The following is a 27,809-nucleotide window of genomic DNA, read 5'->3' on the forward strand; positions in this document are numbered from 1 at the left end:
GGAAGTGTGAACATCAGAAGGTTGGATTTAGTGGTTTGTTGTGGCAGACCTCAAAACCTTTTCCGGGAACAGACAAAGAGATTGACCAGTTCTACCATCTCCAGAGTGTCGAGGGATGAAAGCCATGGCGTAGATGACTTTTCTTCAGCAACAGACAGAACAGCTAGCGACAATGGAGGAAATCATCTGGCAATCCCCGAAATTGTAAGTGGCACAACCTATTATTTCAATTCAATTATTATTCCAAGTGTTTGTGCTGGCTTATTATCTGAAACCATAGTCTTTGATAATTGCTAGTTTTTTTCTTATTGGGAACCTTTGCACTATTGGAAAGTTTGGTTGATTAGCCAAAAAAATTGAGTAAAATTACCATATTGACACTGTGTGCAGTTAGGCTACTTTTTCGCGGTTTTTTCTTTGTTATCAGGAAGCTTTCCTAATTGTGCAATTATGAACAGTGCTCGTCATTGATTGACTGTCTTAAAGTTTCTTTTTTCTTGAACGATTTGTTCACGTGGTTTAAATTTCTTTTTCACGACTTTATTTACACCAAATCAATAGAAAAGCTTCATTTTTGGCCGCTAGATGCCAGATAAAAAGCTACATTTGTCTACCGCTAGATGGTGTTGCTACCAAGAAATGCGCAGATTTGAAAAATCGAATTTGCCGATATCTACAACACACACACCTTTTGATGTCGATGAATTGTTTTCCACGAAATTTCCTTCTTTTCTCTTGATTGCGTGAAAAACGCCAAAGTTGAAGTTTTTAACGCCGTCAAAGTAGCTCGCCCCGATTGGACTAGTTGCAACGTCTTGCCCAACTTGTCATATTATTAAATAGAATCGAGTACTACGTAGCAGCAGCAGCAAATCATCTAATGGAGCATCAGTTACGTGTGGGTGGGTGGCGCAGTTCCTTTGATTCCTCCGTTCCGTTGCTCTCGTAGGGGAAACATCAAAAGGAAACCTTGATCAAGTCAGACTCGGAATTCAATCAACTTGCCAGAATAAAGTAAAGGGAAAAAGGTATTATATGCTCAGGGAAAAAAGAACTACATTGATATAAAAATTTCTGTTAAATTGAAACGGTAAAAGCCTATTGTTATCCGCCCCTTTTCTTCAACCTTGTATTCTTATCACCCGCCCCTTTTGATATGTATATATATATAATATCAATGCGTATATCCTCTGGATTTTGTCGAAGCGGAAACCCCCCCATCCATCCATCCAGCCCTACGAACAACACACAACAACCCAACGGGAAATTCTCTCGCCAAGAATGTTGGGAAACCAATCAGTCCATTTGTGTTGTCGCCCAACCCCATTGAATGTGAGGAAATCTCCTTGAGAGATGGAAGATTCCTTTATAAGACTCTCTCTCTGTGTATGTGATGGAATTAGAGACATTGATTATATATTTCCTCCCCACTTGAAAACAGGCCGGCAGGTGGAAATAGTCACACGGACGCTGGTGAAAATCCCCATTGACTTTTTGTGTTTCCTTTCCCGAAAAATTATTTTATTTTCTGTGGTGGTGGTGGGGGGGATAATTGAATGATGGGTCGAGGACTGTATCGCTTGTTTTCACAGTCTCTCGAGCTGATTGGAATTGCAAATTGAGTTCATCTTCTTATCAACACAAACAAGAGTTTCAGCAGCAGCAGCAGCAAAGTAATCAAAAGCGTCGAGTTGATTGCCCAAAGAAGTTTTTGAAGCTCTCGAATCGATTGGTTGATTCTCCCTTGTGGTGGTGAGAACCCTCTAGAGAGACTCCCGAGTTGTGTGTTTGTGTGTGGAAGAAGGTCAGAGTGCAACAACAGCAGCAGCACATACAATAAACATGTAGTGCAGTCGTTACTCGGCGGTCGTCGTGAGCAGTAAAAATAAGGGAAGAAACGTCGGCGTGAAAGATTGACGCATCGTGTGTGACTGGAAATAAGCGATGGGCTCCTTTTTGGATAGAGAGAGGAGAGATCAATGATTCAGGAGCGCCTCTGGGTCTCCATCCAATCGCTCTAAAAGCTTCTTCTTTCTATTTTCCTTTCTGAAATTTTCCGTGTTTTTATTTGATTTTTTATTTTCTGAGCCACTATCGATCGCCTTTTGGGCCCGGCAGGTATCTTACCTGAACTCCATCATCTTCGGCCCTCCAGTCGGAAGAAGAAATCCATCAATATCGATAGAAGCAGCAGCGGTTGTTGTATTTTTCTCCGTTGGGGCAGGGGGGGTTGCCAGCCTCCCCATTGATTAGATATAGAGCAAAATAAAGAGAGAAAAACTAGGGCCTAGAAGTTGTGTGGGCTACGTACGTGTGGCATCATCATCATCAAAGTAAGGAATCGTGTTGGGGGCTGGTAATCAGGGCGTCATTAATCTTGACCTCGAGATCCTCCTGTCACACATCCAGCCACAGCAGCAGCAACAACAACACAAAAGAGAGAAAAACATTGTAGATTATAAATATATATTTATATATAGCTGCTGCTGCCCAGTCAAACTCTTAGAGATGTACAGGCGAAGGGGGCAATCGCTTAGGATTAGAAGAACCAACCAACCAACCCCCCCGTACACTTTGAGTCGTCTCGTGAGAGCGCCAGATTCGAAATGTTACTTTTCTCTTTCTCTTACTTTTAGTTGTTGTTGTTGTTGTTGTGGGGTGTATGTGCTGCTGGAGGGGGGAGAGAAGGTTATAATCCGTTTGATACCCCGGCACGTGTGCAATAAGTCTTTATGGGTGCAGTACGCAGTAGATATATACGTTTATATTCAGAAGGGGGGGCCCCAAAAAGCCGGAGAGCTTCTAATATTGCTGAATCCATCCAGCCTCCGCCCGCCCTTCTCGGATATAATATCCTAAGAGGAACTACTACACAAAAGGGCCCAAAGAATATAGACGTAGTATATATCTATTTGAAACGGATCCAATTCAATTGTTAAAGGCTAAATTGAAAAGAATCTTTTTTTCTTTTTTTTTAAATCCACGAAATGAAAATGCAACAACAACAACAGCCCATCAATCGGATGGATAAACAAAACTCCCAGGAACGAAATCCAATCATTCTGTAAATTCTGAAATCGATTTTTTTTCAATATATGAGAGGTCGTCATGTGTCGGTTTGAATTCAATTTCGGCAACTCTTAACGAGAACCTGACGAGATTTGGTGAGCCGTAATGAAACGGGTGAATGATATTCATAATGAGGTGGCAATGATCTCTCCACTTTTGTTTTTAAATCTCTCTTTTGTTTTATTGGTTCACGCAGTTTCGTACGGGAGTGGGGGGGATAAAAGCTCGTTAGCGTTTCATTTGTTTATAACTGCTGCTGCCTAGACTCATCTACACTGAGTCTACTTAACAATAATAATAATAATAACAGACTATATAAGTTTTAAAGGGGAGAAAAAAAAGCTTTTGGGTTGCCGGCGGTTTACTTTTGGGGCTCACGAGAGAGAGAAAGAAAAAGAGAAAAAGGAAATTGGGTTTTTGGCTGCTGAGGCCAATTATCTCATAGCATGCAACAAGGATTCATGGTCTAATTGCCCGAGGATCCCCTGCCCCCGCCTACACCACCCACTGGGTCTAATCGAATCAACTCTATCTATAGTATAGACTCGTATACTCGTATATAGATTCTTGTGCGAGCCGGTTGTATTATATTATGATTAGGGAATAATCCTTTTTTTCCTGTTGTGGGTTAATTGACTTGCGCGACGACTCGATCGATGGATATTATCTCGCTGGCCCCAAATTTCTACGTATCGGCAAAAACGGGATTGAAGGAAAGTGATCAAGACTTTCCCAAATAATAAAAAAAAATAATAAAAACCGAGGGCGTGAATCAAAGTGGACCTTTTTGATTGATTCGTCTTTTCATTGTCTTTTTTCTTTCTTTTCTTTTGACTCCCATTTTTCACGGACTGACCCGCTGCTGCGTCACCGTTATAATAACCCGGACATTTGGCCCGAGGGCCTTAAATAATGGCTTAGAGAGCAGACTAGCACTATATAGCTGGCTGGCTAATAATCTCTGACCCGATTCGTGGCTCTGCACGAATCGTGAATTCGTGACTGGAATCCCGAAAATGGAAAGCCGCGAAACAACGTTCAATTCACTTGTGTGTGATATCTCTATATACAAGAGAGTTTGAGAGAGAGAGGCTTTGATTGATTCCCGGCGAAAAAATAACTTTGATTCAGCCGGGGAAACACAAGAAAAATGTTTTATTTTTATTTTTTCTTTCTGCCATGTTTATTTCGAGTAAAAAACGTGAAGACGTGATCATTCTTCCACATCTTTTTATTAATATCCAGCCCGAGTGCCATCCGCACGGAGTTGTAGGGGGGGGAATACTGATGAGCTACTGTACGGATGGAAGTGGTAGGGAGGGGGTGTCATTGGTAAGAGCATCAGGTTGGTGGTGGTGTTGTTCCGTTCACATTTCCCATCATCACTCATCGGGACGCCTGTTATAAATATAAATGATCTTTTCTCTCTCTTCTATACGTTGGATGAAAAACGAAGATGAGTACAGCCGACAAAGGGGCGTCCCCCCTCTAGTCTCTTCTTCGTGCTGTTGATTAAATACCTAAAGACATACGCAATTTGATGGTAATTCATTCCCCCCACTTGCTACCGCGCGCAGCTGTTTTCGTCGTTCTTCTTCCAGCCGAACGAATTCTTTTTGACGTACACAAACAGTTGAAGTGTATCGATCGAGCATAACCAACGGGGATTGCTCGCGTTATATTAGACGGGGGGAAATACGTAAGAAAGAAGAAAATGGTCGACACTCGAGTGGAAAGGTAAAAGAGATTTATAATAACTGGGATCGTTATAAAGATGGAGCAGTCGACAGAATGATTCAAGTGATGTTGTTGAAACGAATGTCATCACACACACACGCCAGAAAGGAGAGAGAGAACAAGAGGAAGATGCTCGTTAAAATTGCCACGTGATAAACGGGGGTCTTGTGTTCTTGATTGTCTTCAACTTTTTCCTTATCAGATTCACTCGTAAAATATCGCGGAATATCATCTCCTCTCTCTCGCCCATTACAATATTTGACTAGACAAGAAAATTTATAAAAAAAGGGTCCGTCGTCGAGACACTTGAGACATTCCAGGCTCTTACCTGGGACTTTTCTTCTTCTTCTTCTTTACTGGACTAACTGGATTTTCTGGAGGGAAACGAAAAATTCCAATTTGTTGGCTGTCAGAAAAAGTTTGTTGATGCCGCCATTATATATGAAAAAAAAAATCTTACACACGAGAAAAAAAGGGGCGATGGATGGATGGATGGATGTGAAGGGTGGGCGAAATTCCCTCTTTTTATTTTGTTAAATTTCGACTTGAAACATTTTGATACGTAATAATGAAAATAGTTTTTCCAAACCATTAGCCAAATGTTATTTTGTCTATTTCTTCGAGTGAAAACACAGAAATTCCTCCCCCCCTAAAGGTTAAATTATTCCGTTTGATATTAGAAGAAAAAGGATAATTTATAATCACAAAAATAAAATTTGTTACCCCCCTGGAAAAAAAACAAGTCGAAATAAATAAATATGGATGGACCCCCCGCGTATACCTTTCGTACATGGCTGTAGGCCCAAAGATATTCAAAACTAAACTGTGAGGTGTCTGGTATTGTTTTCCCACTAAATGGATAGGGGGGGATGGATGTTGAGGGTGGCCCACTTGATTGATTTCGACTTGTTGTTGGAATAATCAAATTGTAAATGACGTACAAGAATGTTGATATCACTTTTCTTTCTTAGCAGAGCAGAGTGAAACGAGATGATTAGATCTCGTTTTTTTTCAATTCCCGGCCGTGTGCCCGGCGTTGCGTGTTCTGATACTCTTGACGCGAAATCTCATTATCTCCACTCACACCACGACCGTATAAGTCTTGGCGATGTCTGTCTGTCTGTTACGTTCGAGTGTCTTTTATTGAATTTTCTCTCTCTCTCTCCTTGCTTCCAGTGTGCCAGTCCCGACGCTAATCAACGGCGGTCCCGCCCTCCTTAATTCAATAACATGCTGAAATCCTTCCTTCTTCTCTATTATGACCGCAGGAATTTTTTTAGATTTTTATTTATTTATTTATTTTAAAAAAAGACTTCATTATCGACCCGAAATTGCTTACGTGTGTTTGCGGTGTGTGTAGGGACAGTTTGTTACGGATAAGTTATATCATGTCCCGGCCGTGTGTGCGTGCGTGTTTGTTTTTGGCTCGGGAAATACCAACCGGCCAGAAATGATTTATCGAGATTTTTCAGCGCTTATTAGTTTATTTTTAAAAATAAACCCCCAACAGCCAAGCCAAAAACCGAAAAAGAAAAATCCACACTGGGGTTTTATTATTTTTTCTTACCCACTTTGTTACTCAAACTGTTTTCACCCCTACCCCTCACACACAGAAGAAAAAACAAACTGTCACTGTGTTAAAGAACACGGAGAGCATCACTTTGCCGTTAATAAATTGCGACCCCTGGGTGAAAAAGACAAGAAGGTTAAAGGGTCGAAATATAAGGAAATTCTTCTTCTAGTTCGTGGGCAACCACCGCATGTTTGTACAACCCCCTCCTGCCTGGGTGGGTTTTTTTATTCTCCAGTAGCCCCCCTCTAGTTCTTTTTTTGAATTTTTGAATATTTTTTTTTCCGGGGTGTAGAGCCAAAAACAATTGACGAATGCCCAGCAATTGGACCCCGAATGTCACTCTTAATGAGTCCACCCCGCGAGTCTGTCTCTCTCTCTCTCGCGTTTTGTGTTTTTTAATGAGAGACATGTGAGGGATGAGTATAGTAAGGGCGGGGCCATCCTTTCCCCATTTAGTCGCTTCTTTCTTTTTCAACTTTGGGAGGTTTCGAATGACACAATCAGTTGAAAAAGATTTCTTTTCTAACGCGACAAAAGGCGGCGTAACTCGACGTCCATATCTTGGCCCAGTGTTTAATGAATACAACGTCATCCCCTCTCCAATTTCACTCACACAAAAATAGGCGGCGACTCTTTTTTTCACGGAAATTATTGTCAAGTGTTTGCCAATGAAAAAGAATAACCCCCTCCCCTCATCTACTCTCACACACGTGCTCAACTCTGTTCAACGACACATTCGATTCGCACCAGTTTTGAACGGCCAAGTTAAGTTTTTGTGTTGTGACGTTGTTCACCCCCCCTCTCAACAGTTTCACCCGGGTAGTAGCCAAGGATCAACAACAGTTTCCTGGCGACCGGCGTCTGTGTGTTGTGTCTAAATCGCACTGGGACCGTAATATCCCCCTCCCCCCTTATTCCCCGTTATATATATGATATCCATCTTTTATCTATTTAGAGAGAAGAGGGGGGTGTGTGTGAATAAAGTGGCTGGCCCATCTCCATAACATGGGCATGTTATATATATTGAATCTCTAGTCTGAGAGAGAACCATAAGCCCCTTGTATGATTACATTGGCCCCCGTGTACATTCGGAATATGTTGGGCTCCTGCATAAAAAGGGGATTAGTTTAACTCTTCGGAACCCCTTCGCAGAGAAGATGATGTCATTCAAATTTGGCGCCCATTTTTTCGTACGACGGGATTTTGAAGGTTCCAAATTCAATTTGCGTGAGCCACATTACCTTATGTTTTTGCCGCTGACGGGTTTTGATTAATAAATTAATCAAAATCCAAATATTGCGGGTGAGTTGCGTATGAGCTGGAAGCGACGTTTTAGAAGCCCAACAACAACAACAGCGTCAAAAGTGCGACCCGATGGGAAAATTTGGGACGACACCATCTGCCGCCCTTCCCATCGCAACCGCTTAGTTTTCCCCCCTCCTCCTCCTTCTCTTTTCTCTCCCGAATTGTTGCCCGGCAACTCCGTCAATAAAAACTGGCAAGATGAAAAGTGCACTGGACTGTATGTGTGTGTATCACCAGCTGCTGCTGCTGGACTGGCCTTCATTTCCACATTGGGAAATGAATGCCAACAACAACAACAAGCAAAAGCCAATCGAGACTGGGCAGCAGATAGATGATCGAGACCCATCACCGATCAAATCAAAAAGCTAAACGTTCCGCTCTTTTATATTCTCCTCCGCATCGAATTCTTTACCACCGCCGCTGCCGGATCGGTGCTGGCCATAACAACAACATTTCCAACCACCCCCGAAAAAATGTTGTTTGTCCCATTTTTTATTGGAATAATAATATTTCCCAACAGCGCGAAAAACATGCAATTCTCCAACAGCTGTACACAACAACTTTGTTGTCTGTTTGCCAGTTTAGAGATATGAATATGTCCGGCGACACAAATATTTCTCGGTGGTGGTGGTGGCCAGAAATAAATTGCGCGGGCGGTTGTGGAATGTCCAGGTGTTGTGTAAATCAAAACGGGAAGAAGAAGAAGAAGAAAGTTTTACACGACGACCTACATCTCTTTTTATTTTTACATGTGTAACACACGACATTCGCCTCCGGCCGACACCCGTTTATTATTACATTTGGATAACAAAAAAAGAATCAGGGAAATTTGTTTGCCCAACAAATTTCCCTCTCTCTCTTCTCGGGAATTTCATTTTTTTTATTCCAGTCACGACTCTCGGCCAAATGATTTACGATCGCCCAGCCAATAATAAAAAATAAAAGTTGTTGGTTGTGTAGTAGATTGACACTTGCAGATAATTTTCCTTATAGTCAAGTGACAAGTTTTTGTTTTGTCGTGTCCCGTGTCGGCTGTTAAAAAACTGCCGCGCTCTCACGAAATGTAAAAATGGTCGGTGGTTTATGTTCTTTAACCACCCCACGGCTTCAGGGTGCAAGAATGAAAAGTGAAACGGTATAACTTGATATATCATTACGTATGTTATATTTTTCGATAATAATAATAATAATAATAATGGAATCGAGATGAGAGAAAAGAGGTGAAAGAATTTTTGAACGGGACACACACACAATTATAAACGACCAGTTTCTTTTTCTTGTCGACAAATGATTTTGGCACTCGCACGCAATTTTTCCAGGTCAAACAAAAACGACAATTCTGATATGCAAATTGAGGGGGGAAGATGGTTGTATATGTACAATACGTATTGGAAGAGGACGAGTATATTTTAATGAACTAGGAGGGTGGTGGGGGGGGGTTTCGCTAAAATTTTGAGCTCATTTTTACACATACATTTTTGCAACATTTTTTTCTCGTTTAATTAGAAATTTGACACAATGACTTGAATTGAATTGAGATTAATTTTATAATTAAAAAGGTGGGTGGGTAGTCTAAAGTTGATGGTGTTTGTTATTCCGCTGGAGGAAGGCGTGAATGTCGTGAAATGTGGGCCGGCTGGCCGGCTCTTGCGTCCAACATTGGCCCATCAATCGGTAGAGTTCGACGGGGCAGTGGGCCGGCCGAGGTAACGTGGCCGGTAACGGACAATTGTCGATGGATGAGGAAGCGGTGGACGAGTTTAGCGACGTTTCCGGCGACGATGAAGAGGAAGTGGATGAAGAAGAGGAAGAGGAAACGGCAGTGGTGGTGGTGGCCTGGTACCGTTGGATGACGCTGGCCAGCAGCAGAGTTTCGCCCATCGATTGCCACGGTCTCTGCTGGCACAGCCCAGTCAGTTCCCACAAAGTTATGCCAAAACTCCACACGTCGCTGTGACTGCTCCATTCCTCCTGTGTTTCACGCAGATATTCCGTTAATTAAATGTCGAAACAAGATCGGATGCTGCCCAGTCAAAAGTTGCAGATCGCAACTGAATAACCAGGGGGGGGGGGGACACATCAACTGGCAATTATAAATGGGTAGTGGGGAGGATGGGACTTACCCAAAGTAAAGTTTCGGGTGCCATCCAGCGAACGGGCAGCGATCCACGTCCGTCGATGTAGTAATAGTCGCGAGCAAAGAGCGTCCGGTAGACGGCCACGTCCGAGATTTTCACGGTGAATCCCTTGCCCACCAGGCAATTACTTATTACAAGAGAAATTATTCCCAATTAAAATTTCGGACCGGATGAGAGATGAGCGGAATTGAACTTACCGTGCGGAGAGATCGCGATGGACAAAGCCCAGCGACTCGAGGTATTTCATGCCGGAAGCGATTTGCGTCGCCATGTAAACGAGACCGCCCAAACTTTAATTTTTTGAAATTTACAAAAAAATTTATTTTAAATTTCCCGCCAAATGAAATTTAAATTCAAAAAATAGAATAAAAGAAAACGAACCTGATTGTTTTGACTCCTGGATCAAAGTTGTCGGCCGCCCCGAGGCGATACTGTCGCAGGTAAATGGGCAGAGGTCCGCCCTCGAGGTACTCGGTCATGAGTCCCAACATGGCGACTTTGTCGTCACTGCCGGCCGACAAATTGGTGGCCATGGCCACGACTTTGGCGATGGACGGGTCCCGCAGCACCGCCAATCTCTTGACTTGGCCAATCAATTCGGTGGCATCGACATTGTTGTTGTTGCTGTTGTTGCTGCGCCGGATGAGCCGGAGGAAGACGCACTTGCGTCCGGCGAAACTGCCGGTATCGACCAGTTCGGCAAAATGAAGGGCCGTGTGAGTCACGACCGATGAGGAGGAGACGACGGGAGCCGGACCGAAGGCGTTGCTGTGGGCTTGCTGGGCTGAACTCTCGCCCAGTTTCTCGAGTAATCCGATTTGATGGCGGCCCAAATCGGGCGGGCAGAGGTCGTCGTCGACGGGCGACTCTGCGGGGATGACGTAGGGCGAGACGGGCGACGGGAACGGTGGCGCCGGGTGCGGCTGTTGCGGCGGCGGCGGTGGTGGCGCCGTGAAAAAGGCCACGCCACTCCCGCTCCCGTTGTTGTTGTTGTTGCTCTGCTGTTGTTGTTGCTCGGATGACTCGCTGCAGGTGTCTTCAAACAGCGGCTTCAACACCCCCCGATCGCCCTATTTTCATTTTATTATTTTAAAGTTAAATCTAAATGAATTAAAAAATGAAAACTTACGAGAATAAGATCGGTGGTTGCGTAATAGTTTTCAGACGGGAGGGCCGTGAATGTGGTGGCCGTGCTGCTCATGGTGTTGCTGCTGGACGTCTCGTGAGTCATCAGGAGCGGCTTGACGGCCGACGACGACAAGGGCGGGCGAGGTAACGGCATGGCCGGCGGCATTGTGGCCGCCGCCGACAACAGCGGATTGAAGGAATGGTTGTTGTTGGTGTTGTTGGTGGTTGCCGACAAGGTGGCAGCGGCCGAATGGTGAAACAATCCTTTGGAGTGGAGACCCTTTGGTGTCAGGAGCAAGGGCTCCTTCTGGATGAGACATCCGTATTCCGGATCGGCCGCAGACGACGAGGAGCAATAATTCCGCTGGAATCCACCACCACCGCGCCCGTGATTGTGGCTGCTGTACTTGACTTGGCCACTCAACATCTGTTGTTGTTGTTGTTGTTGATAAGGTTCGTGATAAAAGGAGGACGTGTCGCTGTCGGACTCGCCCGTCGCCATCGACATGGACATGACTGGGCCGTAAAATCCGTCGCGAGCCGATGGCGCCAAATTCGAATTGGCTTTGTGGTGGTGGCCCAACTGTTTGAGACTCAACAGCGTCATCCGCTGCTTGCTGCTGGACTCGCCGCTGCTGGACGACGGCCGAGGTGTCAGCGACAACTTGTTTAATCCGTCGCCACTCAATCCACCGTTGATGCCGCCGCAACTGCTTCCGCCCGGATGCAAAATGGCCGCCACTTGTTTGCCGTGTCGATTTTTGCGCCGCTTCAGGTAGACGACCAGGCCGGTGCCCAGCAATAAAACGACGATGGACAAGACTCCGCCCACCAATCCGATGTAGGCCGTCCTCTGATCCTCTGCCACGGTGGAAATTTCCTCGAAAATGTCGTCGTCGTTTTCGTCGTGCGATCCGCCGTCGCTGTCGTCGATGATGGGAATTTCCGGTCCTTGCTCTTCCGACGGATTGGCATCCATCGCATCTTCTTCTTCCTCCTCTTCTTCCTCTTCCGGTGGATGGACGGTGACGTTGCCGTCGTGCGGAATCGACTGGAAATTCACTTCGCTCATCAGGAGCCACTGGCCGTCGAATTCCAGTTCCAATTTCAAGTAGCGGCCCACCCGGCCTTTTAAATCGACCACAACGTCGTAAATGGCCGCTTGTTGTTGTGGTTGTTGTTGGGTGTTGGGGATGATTGGAGCGCGGACAACTTTGCCCAGATAATTGGCCCGGTTGACGGCGAAATGGACCAGACAGCCGGTCAATCCTCCTCTTGAATTGGTCGTCTTGTTATTATTGGCCGTCGGTGGTGGTGTGGAGGAGTCGCTGGCGGGTGGCCGGGCCAAATGGAGCGTCAGGCCGGTAAACTGGCGGGCCGTATGGAATTCGAAAACGAGTTGGACTTTACCAGTGGATAAAGATGACGATCCATTATTCATCCAGCCCACCCAGCTGGAGCCTATAGACACAGCACAGACAGACCCAAAATGTCAGCATGATTATTCATTAAACTCTGAATGTTATTTAAATGGATCCGCCCATTTCAACACACGCCCACTTTTCAACGATTTTTCCCCCATTTCAAAAAAGACAAAAGAGAAAAAGAGAAACTGACCGAAAAATGTCCCGTTGATGGATGTCCGGTTGTCGGTGACGACTCCGTCGGCCAGCTGGCCCAGTCCGACGACATTGCTCGTCTCATCTCCATCGTAGGAAATGTCGTCGAGATTCTCTGCCCAGTCGACGACCAGATGTTGACCGACCGGCCATCTTGGCGACGTGTAGCCCATCAATCCGCCTGTGATGGACCAGAAAAAATTCATCAAAGTTAATGGACACAATTTTTTCTCTCCTTTTCGTCTCGTGGCAACGGGGGGCCGGCCCTGGCGGCCCAGGAGTTTGTTCTTTACCTGTCCAGGGGCAGCCGTAGATCTCTACCCGCATGCAGGTGGTGCGCGGGTGGTGACTGTAGGGCAGGAAACGGATCCTCTCGGCCACAAATGGGTGATCCAGCTGCTGGACAACGGCCAGCCAAGGGTTGCTGTTGCCCGGCAAAATCTAATTCATCATCCATGTCATGGTCGTTTTTTCAATTAATTTAATTTCTATTACGTGAAAATAAAGTGACAGACGGACGGACGGACAGGTATACCTGGTGGGAATTTGCGTTTTTGTAAATGACCCAACGGCCCAGATGGTGGCGCCAATATTCAATGACGAACGCTTCGGCGAATTCCTGGCCCTGGCCGTTTCCGAATCGGCCCTGGGTCTCGCTGGCCGTCACCAGGAAGGGGCCGTGACCGGATGATGGAAGGGCAACTTCCAGCCACTCACGGACATTGTGCTGGATGGCCGGACGGGGACACCAGGCTCCTCCCCCTTTCTCCACCCGGACCCTTTTTAATTTTTAAATTAAAATTTTTTAAAAAATATTCAAAACTTTTTGTCCAGTTTGTTGGCAAGTGTACCTGGCGTGTTCGGGACCGACGCTGCGGGCGTAAGACGACGAGGCGCTAATGTCAGAGTCTGGGATCCGTCCCGATTCCATGCCCAGGGCCGTCCCTGCGCACACGTCTGGTGGTTGGGGAAATCGATACGACAATTTTCACGTGAAAGAATAAAGTTTTTAAGTTTTAGTGGGGAGGGTTTTTCTTCCTTACCCGTCGGAGTGATGGGCCGGATGAAAAATGTGACAAAGATGAAAGCCGACGTGACGACGACGACGTGAGCACGCGACTTCATTTTCACGTTGTCAGATGGCCCCTCCCGAAGTAGAAAAAACAAACCGGGCCGGCAACAATCCAACAACAAAAAAAGTTGTTTGTCGTCCAGTGGGCGGTGGATTTCTTTATTTTTCCGATGATGAGATTTTCTGTGGGTTTTCTTTTTCGTCTGGCGGCTTGAGAGACACACAGAGAGGAAAAAGTCTTAAATAGGAGCAGCTTCCGGTGTGTGTGTCCTAACGACCCGCCATGGATCCCGCCCTGGTTGGCCTTTAAGGAAAGAAAAAGAAAAATAGGAAAAAATTATGTTTTTATTTTAAAGAAAAATTTTCTCATTTGGCGAATAATCCCCCGGGTGGATCCACCACCACGACGGCCTTCTTTTCCCCCCACTTGATTATAAGTCGACACGTAAAAGATTTTTCTCCTATTTTTCGGTGATTTGTTTTCACAAAGTTGAATCGTTAAAAAATGAAAGAAAAAGAGAGAATTTCTATGAATATTTTAAGTTGATTCTCTATCCCTCAGCGCCTGTGAATACGTTTAAAAAATCCCAAATTGTTCACTTTTGATTGTTTCATCTCTCTCGATCGATCCCCTCACAGGATTTTTTGTTTTCAAAAATTTCATTTTTTAAATTTTTGTTGAGTTTTTTATCGATATTGGCCCGTGGACGGATTATCATATTGTGATGGGAAATGCGATCCGACGTGTTATGTACATGTCGCGGGACGGGGTGGAGGGAATTTTTTATTTTCTCACGTCATCTGGCGACGACGTACCGACAAAAACAGGACGGACGACACTGATGATCAATGGATCTTGTTGTATTACACGACATGGAAAACAAAAGCGACACACATTAAAAAACCATTTGCTGCTGGTCGCCCTGGCCAAAGTCAAACCGCCGCTACCCCCTACCCTACCAAATGATTCTCTCTACTCAGTACACAACCCATATGTGTATCGATTACTCTCGTCTGTGCATAATAGGCCTTCCTCCCGAAATAAAAAAAAAAAACAAATTTTCTTCTTCTTTTCTCCTCCCAACGGGGGTGGATTTCATTTTCCAGCAAAACTTCAAAGTGGCAAGGAGGAAAAAAAAGTCAAGAAAATGAACTGAGAAATTAAATATTTTTTCTCAAGTGGCTCTTTTAAAAAAGCTTTTTAGTTTCTTTTTTAAAGAAAGAAGATCGATATCTCAAATAAAAAATTTTTTTCGGGGGGGTTACACAGTCGAGAGGAGGAGGGGGGGGGACACTTGACCGTGTGATGGGAAGAGATGGATCGAACGGACATCCCGTCATTTTTATTTTTATTCTTTTTTCGTTTGCTGCTGCTGCTGTTGAGCCGGAAGAAGATGAACAAGAGTTTATCCTAGTGGAAGTACTCCATCATTTATTTCTCTGGTTGTGCTGGGACATGTGACCGCGTAAATATAACTTTACCCGAATCAAAAATAGGAAAAAATAGGATTTTTGTGAACGTTGGTGACGACGACGACCCCCCGGGAAAGACGAAATAATAAAAAATATATTTTTTTTTCGTCTATTTATTCTATTGTGTCGGTTGGGTGTGTGACGCACACAATAGGAAAACGAGAGAGTAGCTCAGCGTTCGATGGTTGTCCAGCGTGAATGGGTTACAGCACTCGCGACTAGATGTTTTCATCTTCTTTTTCTTATATAATAGAGTCCATCATCCGGATATTTTGAGTAGTTTCGATCAGAAAAAGGAAAAAGGAGATGTAGTATAATATTGGCTGTGTGTTGTATAAGAATATTCTTCCATCAAAACGCAACTTCCGTTTCCTATTGTTGTTTACTAGCTGCTTCCACCCACCCACTCCGGATCTTATCTGATGAAAAGAAACTCTTCTCTCTCTTCGCTTTTTTGTGTCGTTATCCATTCTGATCGAGATTTTCTTTTTCTCTTTTTCTATAGGAGAATCGCCACGGCTGCTGGATGACGAAAGACCCACTCGAAATGCTCCAATTGACGTTTGTGGAGTTGGCCAATTGATGTCAACTCGGTGACTACCACTACTACACCAAAACGACTCCATCAATCAGGTAAGAGCTCCTGCTGCTCATCTCTCTAACATTCGAGTGCGTCCATTTCCTCCCGATAATTGGCCCAAATTGCCTTTAGTCATTTCGAGTTTTTCGAATTGTCTTACCTTTTTTCGAATTGTCGCTGGAAACAATGGAGAACCCCAAAAACACACTAGACGCACTAGACACACAATGGAATCACGTTTTTAAAAAACTACCGCGGCGTTGAATGAAACACGCACGAAAGAAACTCTTTTGATTGTATGTGGTGGAGCGCTAAAAAGGAGATGAAGTCTCGACCGAGTCAACAGGAGAACTAAAGTTCCTCCAAGGGTTGGCCGCCAGTTTTGTGCGTTTCCACTCGTCACATCCCATTGGCTGAACTGCTGCTGGGTAGGGCCAGCCTCCTCCCCCACTCTCCTCCACACCACCAGCAGCAGCAGCAGCCGATTCCCGTCGCGTAATAACTCCTAGGCGAAAAAACAGTTTCGACATTCACCGAATTTTTATTTCGACCAAATAAAAACAAGTGGAGAAGAAGAATTTCATTTTTAGCTGCGACACGTTCCAACTTTTTCCATTTCCATTTAATGATTTTCGTATAGCGCAAAGTCAAAAGTCATTGACGATTTGACTCATTCAAAAAGAAAGCGTCTTTGTCCAGCAGCAGCTCATTATTCTCAACAACAACAACAACAACGAGAATAAGAAAAGAAATCATTTATAATAAGACAGCAGGAGGACTGTGAACTGGACTTTTTTCCTATTCTTTTGTGTGTGTGTCTCCTAAGTGAAAGTTCCACGCCCAGGGTTCAACACACAAAAAAACTGATGACAGGATTTTTTTATATTTCTCCTTTTTTTCCTTCTGGAAAGAGAAAAAAGTGACAGATTGCAGGAGGAGGACCTCTTGTGTTGTGTTGGGATCTATATGGACGTCCCCCCCTTCTCTTTCTTTCTGTCTATTGTTTGCACGTTTTCTGGTGCCTGCGAGGCTTTGCTGCGTCTCTTGTTATTATCCCGAGCCCAAAGGCATTGGACTGAACATTTAATCCTCCGACACCCCTCCTATTCTTCTGTGTCTAATATTTGAACGCGGGGAATTCAAACAAGGAAATTTTATATTCCGGAAAAAAAGGAAGAATTCTCAATGAAGTCGGACGCATTTCGCTATCCCTAGTAGCTGTAACAAGTTCTTTTCTTCATCATATTCGATATAAAAAAAAGGAAAAGTTGTTTAATTTCTTTTGATGTTGTTCTTTTGTTTCATTCCTCCCGAGACACACGGATGATAATCTGCTTCTGCGTTTCAATGCAATCGACTAATGCCATCTCTTCTCTGAAACTTGTTTTTCTCTCAAGTGCCAGTCTCAACGTTTTATTCAAATATTTGTTTCCACCCGCCGTTTCTCGTCCTTTTGGTGATGGATCGCTCCCGTGGATCCTATTTTTTCTCTTTTTGTTTCGCTGATTGAGTCGACAGATAAGCCTCTTAGACATTTGTCTCTTGTGTGTACAAAGAGTCTAGATTGTGTCTTGTAAGGGGGCGAAGAATATTTTGTCTTCAACTGGGGAGAAAAGAATAAGGAGAAGGTGTTTTGTTTGTCTTGTATATTTTTTGAGCTTGGCGCCCTCCCAGTCTCGTACCAGCGTCGTCGTCGTCGTCTCATATTGATCGGTTTGCACAACGTTCTCCCTGGCGAGGAATATCTTTTATATAAGAAACGAAAGGGATCTCTGTTTATATTTGCTTTTTTCTGAATATTCCACCACACCTTTGTGTGTTGTTGTTGTCTTGTGTGTGTGTATCTTTTCATATATTCCATGCGTCGGCCGGAGCATCTCTCGTTTCATCGAATTTTTATTTTAAATAAAGATAGAAAAGAAAAAAGATGTCGGGAGAGCCTTCAACATGTTCCGTCCTGGAAGAAATAAGGAAAAGATGTCGGCTCCTATAAATAGTTGGGAGACAGCAGCTTGGGCTTAAGCCTCTGGTATACAACAACACACGACGTTGTGTGTATTACTACTACTACCTAACCTAACCTAACCGTCCCGCCCGTCTTGTCTGTTGTGTAACTAATCGCGTGACAGTGATTTATTTCACCGATAGTCGCCCAGCCCCGGCCCAGCCGACGCGGACAACGTCGGCTCACTCCAATGGGACAGTTCATCATTCCGGCCATTTTTATTCGATCGAAATTTTTTATTTTTCTCATCCACTTATTGAATTATTTAGTCAAAAGTGTCAAAGGGCAGATGCTCCCCATAACATTCCTCCGTTGTATAGTTACTGGGTGGGTGGGTGAAAGAGGGAGGAGTTGATTAGGAGCCGGAGTAGAAAAGAAGTTGTCCAGTCATCCGTAGCTGTACGTTTGGTAGGAAATGTGTGCGGAGGAGGACGTGCGACACGTGCTACTCCGCCCATCACCACCACTCCTCGTACGTACGAATGTGTTTTGTTGTTTTCCCCCTCTCTTTCTCATTTTCAATTCATTTGGCCAACAAGAAAAACCGCAACCGGAAATAGTTCCGCTTTTGCGACTGGTGAGGTAGGGGGCGTGGTCTGCCGTCGAATCAAGTTTCGCTCATTTGAACATTTCCATCACTTTTTGTTCCGTTTCAATTCAATGGCGCAAAACGTACCGAAAAGAAAAACGACTCGGATTTCATTTTGAATTGGAGAGAAACTGGCGCCAGATGCTCTCACCCAACAACCAAACAAATCTTTTAAAAAAAAATTATTATTACCTAAAATGGAAATTTTCTTTTTATTTAAAAAGCAGCACCTGCCTGGCCGGTGTCAAAATATTGACCAACTGGCACCAAATGTTATCTCCCCCTTTTCAAAAAATATTTCGCGGGACTGCGCTAAAATTTCAAAAAACCTTTTTCTTTTTCTTTATTTTCTTGTAGTTTATTTGACTGACTTATCAATTGCTTGCCAAGGCGAAGAGTGTGAGAGATTTTTCACCCCCTACACTGCCAAGTGGTCCGTCACCCTCCTGGTGGAGTGTGTTTGCACAGTTCATGTCCAGCAACTTTTTTTTTCTTTTCTCTCAAACAGAAAAAGATCGACACGGCCGATTGGACATGGCAAACACACGCACACACAAAACACAGATAAACCGAGAAAAAGTATCCGACCTACTCCTATACTACCCCTGGGCGGCTGTGTGGTTGAATTGAATTCCAGTATCCAATCCATCCATCCATCCGCACACAAGTGGGACGGGACGGGACGGATGGATGCCATTTCTAATGGCTTTCGTGTCTTTGAGCGTCTAACCAATTAGAATCGTTCCTCCCATCGTCATTCTCTACATGTCTACATGTAAACGTAAATGGGCGCATATTAAGACTGGGCGGCGGGATCTGATTACTTTGCCGGGCAAAATACAATTTGAGGAGAGCCCAGCAGAGAGAGAGCCACCAGGACGACGGGATTTTCTCGGCTGTTTGGACACTGAATCGCCTTTAGGGATCGTATAGCCGAGTCTGTCCGTCTCTCTCCAAACGGGCTGGAGGGGAGGAGAGAGAGTTGGAATCAATTGTTTGTTGCTCCCGGCACAAAAAGTCGAGCTGGGGACTACGTCGTCGTCGGCGGGAGGAGAGAGGGAGGGAGTCTGCCGTCGGGAGATTATCAAGAGTCACTTGAAAAACGGGAGAAGACGCTTTTACTTAAGGGGAGGCTGGAAACAAAAGAAAATCAAGGGACTACTACTACCAGTAGTGGAGTATAGAAGGGCCATTGAAAATATATATTTCTGAGCGAGCAGCACTGCAACTGTCGCTTTTATAATGACTGTGCCAACTGCAAATGCCGTCGGGTAGCGTAACGAGCTCCTTTCGCCATTCTCTCCCGCTCTCCCTCTACCAAATAGTAGATCATTAATTGAACGAACCGACTGACTATATTCATGTGTGCGATGAACGGAGCCTGGAAAATCGCCATTGCGTCGCTTCTCCTCCTCCTCCACTCTCTTGTATAATGTGTGAATCAAGCGATGAGCATTGACTATAAGAAAGGAGCCCAGCAAACAAAAGGATCCATCCTTCCCCCTCTCGTACCATTTCCATCCGTTTTGCCTATTCAAAAACTCAATAGACACACAAGAACCAAGCTGCTCCTGCTGCTCCTAGACGAGGAGCTTTCCAATTAATCACTCTCCGAGCGTTCCTATCCATCCGGCTCATATTATTACAAGTTATATTGCATTTAGATTTAACGTCAATAGACATTTTGAGCGAGGAGAAGAGGAGTCGAACAACGCCCCAGCGACAACAGCCCTAGCAGCAGCTCACTGCCTTTGACACACACACCCAGTTATTTATTTCAATCTGTCGTAGCTGCTGGGCAGAAAACGTGGTCCAAACACCTCGCCATCGGCTTATAAACTTCCCAATATTACCAGAAGAAGAGAAAAGAGAAAAAAGCTTGTGACTTTTTTCTCACTTGCACCTAGATAAATAAAGAGCTTAGCCCCGAAAGAAATGGAGGCATCAAATAAATGTTGGGAGAGACTCTTGACCGTTTAAATCCCCCGACCTTATTGCCCCACGTACTGGAATTTTTGTTCGAAGGAAAAATCCAGAAGGCCCCGGCCTGTTTATGAAACTGTTTTTCTCATTTTATTTTTTTAAAAAAGTAAAAAAACTTTTGAAGCTGCTAAACACTTGACGCCGCCGATCTAGTACACCGTCCGTTGGAATTTGTGTTCCGTCTATTTTTGACTTGTGCACGTCTACGTAGAAAATCGATCCTCAATGTTCTTTTGTACTACATACTGCCTTCTCTCTATACCATATAAATAGAAGGGTGTGGTTTATTATTTTGGGGGAGTCTAGAGAATGCGTCGTCGTTTAATATATATGATAATGTTGTGTGTCTGTGTGTGTGCGAGCCCTTTTTCGCACTGGATCTTTTTATTTTTCGATTTGTGCTGAGCTGGAAGATGAAAAGGCGACGAGCTGCTGACTTGTCTCCATTTCCCACGTCGGACTTTGATCGCCTTCCATCTCTGTGGCGTCGAATGAAGAACAAGACGACCAACCTCCCAAAAAAATAAAAAAAAGGAATAAAAGAAAAGAAGAAGAATGTAATAGAAGAGATGACACCATTAATCTAAGGTCCCCGTTGAGGGAATTCCCTTTTAATAGGATCGACAGACACCCCAGCCCAGCTACTCTCAACTAGTCCTAGCTATAGCTGCTATACATGTGCGGCTCTTTTCTCTTTCTCTCGTCTATTGTAGTACGTCGATGGATCTTGTATGTTTTGCAGGGTCCTCCAGGGCCCGATGACACGTGAAACACGCCAGTCGCTCTCTCCCTACCCAAAATGCTCCCGACACATACAAAAAGAGGCCCAGTAGTGCTGGCTCAGCATCTCTTTTCTTCTTCTTCATATAAAGCAGAGATGATATAAATATTGGGGGCCATTTATCATTGGGAGCAGGAGCAGCAGACCCCCTCTCATTCATTCACTGGACAAAAAAAGGTTCTCTCTTGTGTTCAGCTGTGGATTTGTGTCTCTGTAGACTAGCTAGATCCTTGTGTTGTACACAAGTCCCACACCTAAAACTAACTCACACACATCACCCCTCTCTCCATTTTCTAAAAAAAAAGGACTTTTTACGATTTTGATTCTTTGGGGGGATATAAAAACTGAGGGGGAGAGATGAGCCCCAAACATTTTTGGCGAAAAAGATTAAAACCATCGAGACATTTTTTCTTATTTATATTTCTGATGAAAAATAGTCGAAATTCTTTGCCTGGCCACTGCATTGAGGGAGGGGGGATAGGGCCAATCATAATAGGAGGTACTACTACTGCGACGGTGGTGTAGTGTGTACAGAGACTGGGCGATCAATAGTCGTTGAGGTGAGTTGCCTGGGCTCTCATTCTTCTTTTTCTCTCTCTCTCGACTGTCTGTGATCCTTGTGCGGATGGAAAAGGGAGTTGCCATAGAGACCAGCATCGGAGTCTTGTATCCATCTCGCCGACTGTTAAGCCCACCCCCCCATCTAAAAGGGGCGAGAGGACAACAAAAAAAAAGACCCTGGGCAGCAGCAGCAGCACTCTGCCGAGATCACAGAAAGCAAAACACATACAGTACGAACCAGCAGGCAATACGTTCTTACTCTTGTTGTTGTTGTTGCAGAGATAAAATAGTCTAAAGTTGTCCGATCCGGTTAAAGACGCCGAGACGTTTAATCGGCGTGAAATAAACCTTCCGGCGACCCAATCTGCTCCTTTCCTTTTCTTTTTTGGTATTTTGTATTAATCCATTTAAAGACTTTGGCGCGCATTCGGTGTGGAGGTTAGGCAACTGGAAAAGACCAGAGCCTCAAGGCATTACAGAGCACCCGTCTTATTATTCTTATTAGAAAAAGAAGAAGCTAAAAAAAAGATGTGATAAGTCCATTAATCACGGACTGTGTGTTTTTCTTTCTATATATTCCGAGCCTGGGCTTTACTTGGCCAGGCGTCATCAATCAAGTCCATTTTCCTTTGACAAAATAACATTTTCTTCGTATTTTTCCTAGTTTACAATGTACGCAAACAAACACATCATTTAAAAAAACATAAATGTCTCGGCCGTTACAACAAACATATGTGACGACGACGACCATCATTTCTTAGACTTGCGGCGGATTTCATCTTTTTTTCGGCTTCTCTTTGCTGCTGCTGACGTCTTGACTTTTTTCACGGCTCCTTTTCTTGGCCGGTGACGGCTCGGCTTTCAGATGGCGCAAGTCGGCGCTGAAAAGAACCTGTTTTTTTTTATTTAGAATTTAAAATTTCAATCGCGTCCGACAGACAAATTTATTTTGAAAAAAGGTGTTGTCATACCGAATGGGCCCATCCAGCGTACGGTCCAAACAGAGATTGGAAATGAGCGCTGATCTCTTTGTAGACCTTGTCCGTCACACTTTTCGTTTGGCTCAGGTGCGGCACGTAGCTGGCCTTGGCGATTTGGAAGACGTGCGTGTCCACCGGGATTGCCACACTGTGATCCAGCGACATTAAACAGATGCAGTCAGCCACCTTTTTTAAATAAAAATAATAAATTTTCAATTTTTATAAAAGAAATGTCTGATATACCTTGGCGCCTATTCCTGGTAGAGTCATCAAGGCAGTTTTAGCTTCAGGGTAGGAAACGTTTCTCAAATTCATGAGCCAATCTCTGCCACCGTTTTCGACAATCTTGGCTGCAGACTGTTGGATGAATTTGGCCCGGTAACCAAAGCCCAGAGTTCTCAATCGAGATTCCACTTTGTCAGCGGCTAGCGATTCCAGCGCTGGAAATGAATAATAGGCAACGTCTTCGTGCGTCAATAATTGATTTCCATAGTTTTCACACAATTTTTCAACCATGCCCGTGATTCTGGGAATGGAGCAACATTTTTTATACTTGACATATTCGAGAAATGATTTTGGAAACAAACCTCTGGATGTTGTTGTTTGACGAGCAAATGAATGCAAACAGATTTTCAACGGGGTCCTGCCTCAGCATTCGCACACCTGCAAAATTCTTGGCAACTTGATTGAAATTTGGATCAGCTAGTGACCACTGCCTGTAAAGACTTTCCAAATCAATATCCAATTGAAAGTAGTCTTTGAGTATGTGTTCGTAATCAATACATTCCTTCAACTCTGTCTTTACGGCTGATGGGCTCGATGCTGGTTCAATTTTAACTGGGGGTTGGACAACACGATAATTGATGCAAGTCTCATCCTGAGTCATTAGCCACAAATAGCCTCCCAACACACCAATCCACTCGCCAGTGAGGGATTTTTTCCACCTGAGAATTTTAAAAACATGTTTTCAAATCATAGCCGACAGATTATCAATGTACTTTTTTCCCCAACCTGAAACTCTGTCCACAATTCAGTGAAATATCCAGGGACAGTTCTGCCATTTTACAAGGTATTTTCATTATTGATGTTGCTGCCATTGGAATAGACGTTAAAAAAAGCTCAAGGGATTATTTATTTATGAGTTGACGTGAAAGACACATTTGACTTTAAAACTGACTCGAACCGAGTTTTATCGTCTGCTAGTTTGAAAACATAAACAATAGTTAACGGGATTGCCCGATTACAACATTCCGCCCTATATTTTTTCGGATTATTATTGATTATCAAGCCAGTAACGTAGTTGATCTAATTATTTCTTGGGCGAGGTAATAAATTCTTATTCATCTTTGCAACTGACGTTCTTAAAAAAGAAATAATAATTTTATGGGCCATAAAAATATTTTTTTATCTAACTGCACTTAAGCGTGTGGTTATACACCTTGAGACATTTTTATAAAGCAGCAGCAAGAGAACATCAAATAATGTAGATAAAATGCGTTATCATTTTTTTATTGATTATCTGACTTTCCCTTTTCGTTCTGCGTTCCATGCCCTTCAGTTTGGCGCATAGAGTTGCCGCAAAAATTGATTTTCGTCATCAAACTATTTCCTTACTGTCGCAATAGCCGAAGCGGATTTCTCCTTTTTTGGAATCAGCATATTAAATTTTCTTTTTCATATTTTCATATTTTTTATAATATTGCAGCTGATGATCAGTTTCTTTCGAGACCGCCAGGTGGCCATCGTCGAGTTCTTTCATTGGTCTACCGTTGTCTGCTTAATAAAGAGCGGAAAACTGTTAATAACGTACACTGAAGTAATATACGGATTAGTTAGAACCCCACGTTCAAATATATTCACGTGTGGTGAACAAGCCGATCTTCTTTAAGCATGGAACAATTAATTCCTGTCATCAACAAACTGCAAGATGTTTTTCACACAGTCGGAGCCGATACGATTCAGTTACCACAGATTGTTGTTGTCGGCACGCAGGTACAGTAACATTTCTTTTTTCGATTCAGTTCCATCTTTAAGGCAATAAATAATTGTAAATTTTGTTCTTTTCCCCCCCTGTAGAGCTCAGGAAAAAGTTCAGTCATTGAAGGGCTTGTAGGCAGAACATTCTTACCGAGAGGAACTGGAATTGTTACACGACGACCTTTAGTCCTGCAACTTATTTATACCCCACTAGAAGATAAAGAACATCGCTCTGCAGATGAAGGTTGTTTGTGCAATACTCTTTTCATCTCATTGCAATTATTTCAAGGTCAATATTTTCAGGGACACTACACTTGGAAGAATGGGCAAAGTTTCTGCATCTGAAAAACAAAATATTTACAGACTTTAGGGAAGTCTTGAGCGAAATTGAACATGAAACTGATCGGGTAGCAGGGCACAACAAGGGAATAGCCCATGAGCCCATGAGCTTGAAGGTGATTGATTAGACTCTATTTCTTTGTTATTGCCCCTGTATTAACTGTGATCTAATGTCATTGTGCAGGTTTACTCTACTAAAGTAGTCAATCTTACACTTGTCGATCTTCCTGGAATCACAAAAGTTCCAGTTGGGGACCAACCAGAGGACATTGAAGCAAAGATTTATGAACTTATTTTTAGTTTTGTCAGCAATCCCAACAGCTTGATTTTGGCTGTCACTCCAGCCACGACAGATTTGGCTACTTCTGAAGCCCTCAAACTTGCAAGAGAAGTTGATCCAGAGGGAAGGAGAACCTTAGCTGTCATGACCAAGTTAGATCTCATGGATGCAGGTGAGTTTTTAATGTTTCAACTTCAATTATCTCTTCAGCTGGGGCTTAAAGTTTGAATTTTTTTAATTCTTTCAGGAACTGATGCCATAGATGTCCTGTGTGGCAGAGTTATTCCAGTTAAACTCGGCATTATTGGATTAGTCAACCGGTCTCAAAAAGACATACAAAATAACAAGGTAAATGCTCGACGCTATATACACATTGATTAGGTTTCTGGAGAAGTAACTTTTTCTATGTAAACCAGAGCATCGAAGAAGCGTTAAAAGATGAAATGAGCTTTCTCCAGCGCCGCTATCCCACTTTGGCAACCCGCAACGGAACGGCCTACTTGGGGAAAACCCTGCAACGACTCTTGATGCACCACATCCGCGACTGCCTCCCTGAGCTCAAAACAAGAGTCAATTTGATGATGTCACAATTTCAAGCGCTACTTCACTCGTATGGAGATCAAGTCAGAGATAAAAGTCAAACTTTGCTTCAAATCATCACCAAGTTTGCCTCGTCGTATTGCGCCACGATCGAAGGCACGGCCAGGAATATTGAAACCACCGAACTGTGAGTGACATTTATCAATTCTCGACAAACCAAATTCTTGCTAATAGTTCAGTCTTGCAGGTGTGGTGGTGCGAGGATTTGTTACATCTTCCACGAAACGTTTGGAAGGACTTTAGATTCTATTCATCCACTATCTGGTTTAACCACATTAGATATACTCACTGCTATTCGCAATGCAACAGGTCCCAGGCCTGCCTTATTTGTCCCAGAGGTAAAACAAAAACTTGTCCTTTATACATCATGCAATGCATTAACATGATTTATTTTACAAGGTTTCTTTTGAATTGTTGGTGAAACGTCAAATTCGTCGCCTCGAAGATCCTTCGCTGCGGTGCATTGAATTGGTTCACGAGGAGATGCAAAGAATCATTCAACATTGCGGCACGGAAGTTCAACAGGAAATGCTCCGCTTCCCTAAACTTCACGAGAAAATTGTTGACGTAGTCACTACACTGTTGAGACAGCGTCTTCCTCCCACCAACATCATGGTAAATACCGGTGGGGGTAAACTTGTTGTCCGCTCTGATTGAGAATCACGTTTGTTGTTTTAGGTTGAAAACCTTGTCGCCATTGAGCTCGCTTATATCAACACCAAACACCCCGACTTTCACCGTGAAGCTTCGCTCGTATCGACGCTAATGCATTCTCACATTGAAGAGCCTGTCTCTCAAAAAGTTCAACCATCCAGACAAGTTTCGTCGAAAAAACAACCAGTGCTCTTCCCTCCGGCTATTCCCAACGGCGAGGCTGCTTCTCCGTCTAGAGAAGTACGATTTCGATAACATTTTGATTCCAAAAGTTTTGTCCGTCACAAAAGATGTTGTTGTTGCTGCCACCGACAGATTCGCGTTCAGAAGACATCAGTCTCGTTGATTGATAGCAACGGTGGTGGTGCTCCTTTTGTACAACAAACCAATTGGCTGAGCAATTTGCTTCCGGCCGGACGAGAGGACTTGATGATGAACGATAATTCTGGTGAAAACACCCCGGCCGCGACGCCTACTCATCACGCATCACCCGTTCCACTTCAGAACCCTTTCGGGCATCAGAAACCGGTGAATCTGCTCTCGGAAGCTGTGCACCAACCCGAGCGAAAGTTGTCTGAGCGAGAGAAGAGGGATTGTGAAGTTATTGGTATACTACTACGTCAAACTTTATATTTTCCAGTTGAACAACGTCCCAATTAAAAAACAACTCATCTTTTCTTCTCCTTAGAGCGACTGATTAAAACCTACTTTTACATCGTCCGTAAATCGATCCAAGATTCCGTGCCGAAAGCTGTGATGCACTTCCTGGTCAATCACGTCAAGGACAACTTGCAGTCGGAATTGGTAACTCACCTCTATCGCCCCGATCAAATTGATTTATTGCTGGCCGAGTCGGAGCACATAGCTCAGCGCCGCAAAGAAGCTGCGGATATGCTCGAGGCACTTCAACGAGCCAGCGTGATTATCGGCGAGATTCGGGAGACCCATTTTTGGTGAAGTTTATACTCTCTCTAAATTCTTTTCGATTGTAGTGTGCTCTCCGTTATACGTGATCTAGTCTTTTTTTCTTCTTCTGTCACTCGATCGCTCATACAAAAAAAAAATTAAAATTTTTCTAGGGCTCCCCCCCCCCCCTCCTTTTTTTTCGTCCAGTTGTAGTCTGTTCCCAACTATTTTGCGAATTAGACATCTGAGAGATGGGCATAGAATATCGTAAAATCTCCTCCAGTTAGTATTTTTCATTCCACATTTACAAATGTAGTCCGATGTATGTTATTCTTTTTTTTTTAATTATTATTTTCAGTACAATAAAATAATGTTGAAATGATGGGAGGGAAAAACGTAAAATATTTCCAACTGTAGATGACCAAACTATTTAGCCCCTTTTTTTTTTAAATTTTGCCAA

The 27,809-nt window shown here is 43.7% G+C and overlaps 3 protein-coding genes across 3 annotated transcripts; 1 reads left to right on the forward strand and 2 right to left on the reverse strand.

Annotated features, from left to right (window-relative positions):
- LOC124203175 (dynamin-1-like protein) lies at positions 1–27,731 on the forward strand. The gene is made up of 13 exons (XM_046599842.1): positions 1–204; positions 15,620–15,747; positions 24,299–24,585; positions 24,670–24,814; positions 24,874–25,025; positions 25,094–25,361; positions 25,437–25,537; positions 25,606–25,916; positions 25,977–26,127; positions 26,189–26,404; positions 26,468–26,683; positions 26,759–27,050; positions 27,132–27,731. Exons 3-13 carry the CDS (start codon positions 24,484–24,486, stop codon positions 27,398–27,400), a joined length of 2,223 nt encoding a protein of 740 aa, XP_046455798.1. The 5' UTR covers positions 1–204; positions 15,620–15,747; positions 24,299–24,483; the 3' UTR covers positions 27,401–27,731.
- On the reverse strand, positions 8,832–13,948 carry LOC124203174 (epithelial discoidin domain-containing receptor 1-like). Its single transcript, XM_046599841.1, has 10 exons — positions 13,613–13,948; positions 13,421–13,526; positions 13,105–13,348; positions 12,863–13,010; positions 12,568–12,750; positions 10,952–12,411; positions 10,204–10,892; positions 10,020–10,112; positions 9,808–9,949; positions 8,832–9,655 (listed from the first exon to the last, which is right to left on the reverse strand). Exons 1-10 carry the CDS (start codon positions 13,692–13,694, stop codon positions 9,257–9,259), a joined length of 3,546 nt encoding a protein of 1,181 aa, XP_046455797.1. The 5' UTR covers positions 13,695–13,948; the 3' UTR covers positions 8,832–9,256.
- On the reverse strand, positions 22,236–24,009 carry LOC124203177 (N-glycosylase/DNA lyase-like). Its single transcript, XM_046599844.1, has 5 exons — positions 23,605–24,009; positions 23,181–23,537; positions 22,837–23,119; positions 22,585–22,779; positions 22,236–22,505 (listed from the first exon to the last, which is right to left on the reverse strand). The coding sequence occupies exons 1-5, from the start codon at positions 23,688–23,690 to the stop codon at positions 22,389–22,391; spliced, it is 1,038 nt and encodes a 345-aa protein (XP_046455800.1). The 5' UTR covers positions 23,691–24,009; the 3' UTR covers positions 22,236–22,388.
- Positions 27,732–27,809: the final 78 nt, after the last annotated feature.

This window comes from Daphnia pulex, chromosome 9 (genome assembly GCF_021134715.1).
Source record: "Daphnia pulex isolate KAP4 chromosome 9, ASM2113471v1".
Lineage (NCBI taxonomy): Eukaryota > Metazoa > Arthropoda > Branchiopoda > Diplostraca > Daphniidae > Daphnia > Daphnia pulex.

What these genes read in the sequence shown, in the direction of transcription:
- LOC124203177 (XM_046599844.1), bottom strand. Translation starts at nt 23,690, where the DNA reads ATGGCAGCAACATCAATAATGAAAATACCTTGTAAAATGGCAGAACTG. An exon ending in AATTGTGGACAGAGTTTCAG is followed by an intron (nt 23,538 to 23,604) that starts GTTGGGGAAAAA and finishes TAAAATTCTCAG; the next exon opens with GTGGAAAAAATCCCTCACTG. An exon ending in TCAAACAACAACATCCAGAG is followed by an intron (nt 23,120 to 23,180) that starts GTTTGTTTCCAA and finishes CTCCATTCCCAG; the next exon opens with AATCACGGGCATGGTTGAAA.
- LOC124203175 (XM_046599842.1), top strand. Translation starts at nt 24,484, where the DNA reads ATGGAACAATTAATTCCTGTCATCAACAAACTGCAAGATGTTTTTCAC. An exon ending in TTGTTGTTGTCGGCACGCAG is followed by an intron (nt 24,586 to 24,669) that starts GTACAGTAACAT and finishes CCCCCCCTGTAG; the next exon opens with AGCTCAGGAAAAAGTTCAGT. An exon ending in CTGCTTCTCCGTCTAGAGAA is followed by an intron (nt 26,684 to 26,758) that starts GTACGATTTCGA and finishes TGCCACCGACAG; the next exon opens with ATTCGCGTTCAGAAGACATC.
- LOC124203174 (XM_046599841.1), bottom strand. Translation starts at nt 13,694, where the DNA reads ATGAAGTCGCGTGCTCACGTCGTCGTCGTCACGTCGGCTTTCATCTTT. An exon ending in CTACGGCTGCCCCTGGACAG is followed by an intron (nt 12,751 to 12,862) that starts GTAAAGAACAAA and finishes GGTCCATCACAG; the next exon opens with GCGGATTGATGGGCTACACG. An exon ending in CATCGCGATCTCTCCGCACG is followed by an intron (nt 9,950 to 10,019) that starts GTAAGTTCAATT and finishes TCTTGTAATAAG; the next exon opens with TAATTGCCTGGTGGGCAAGG.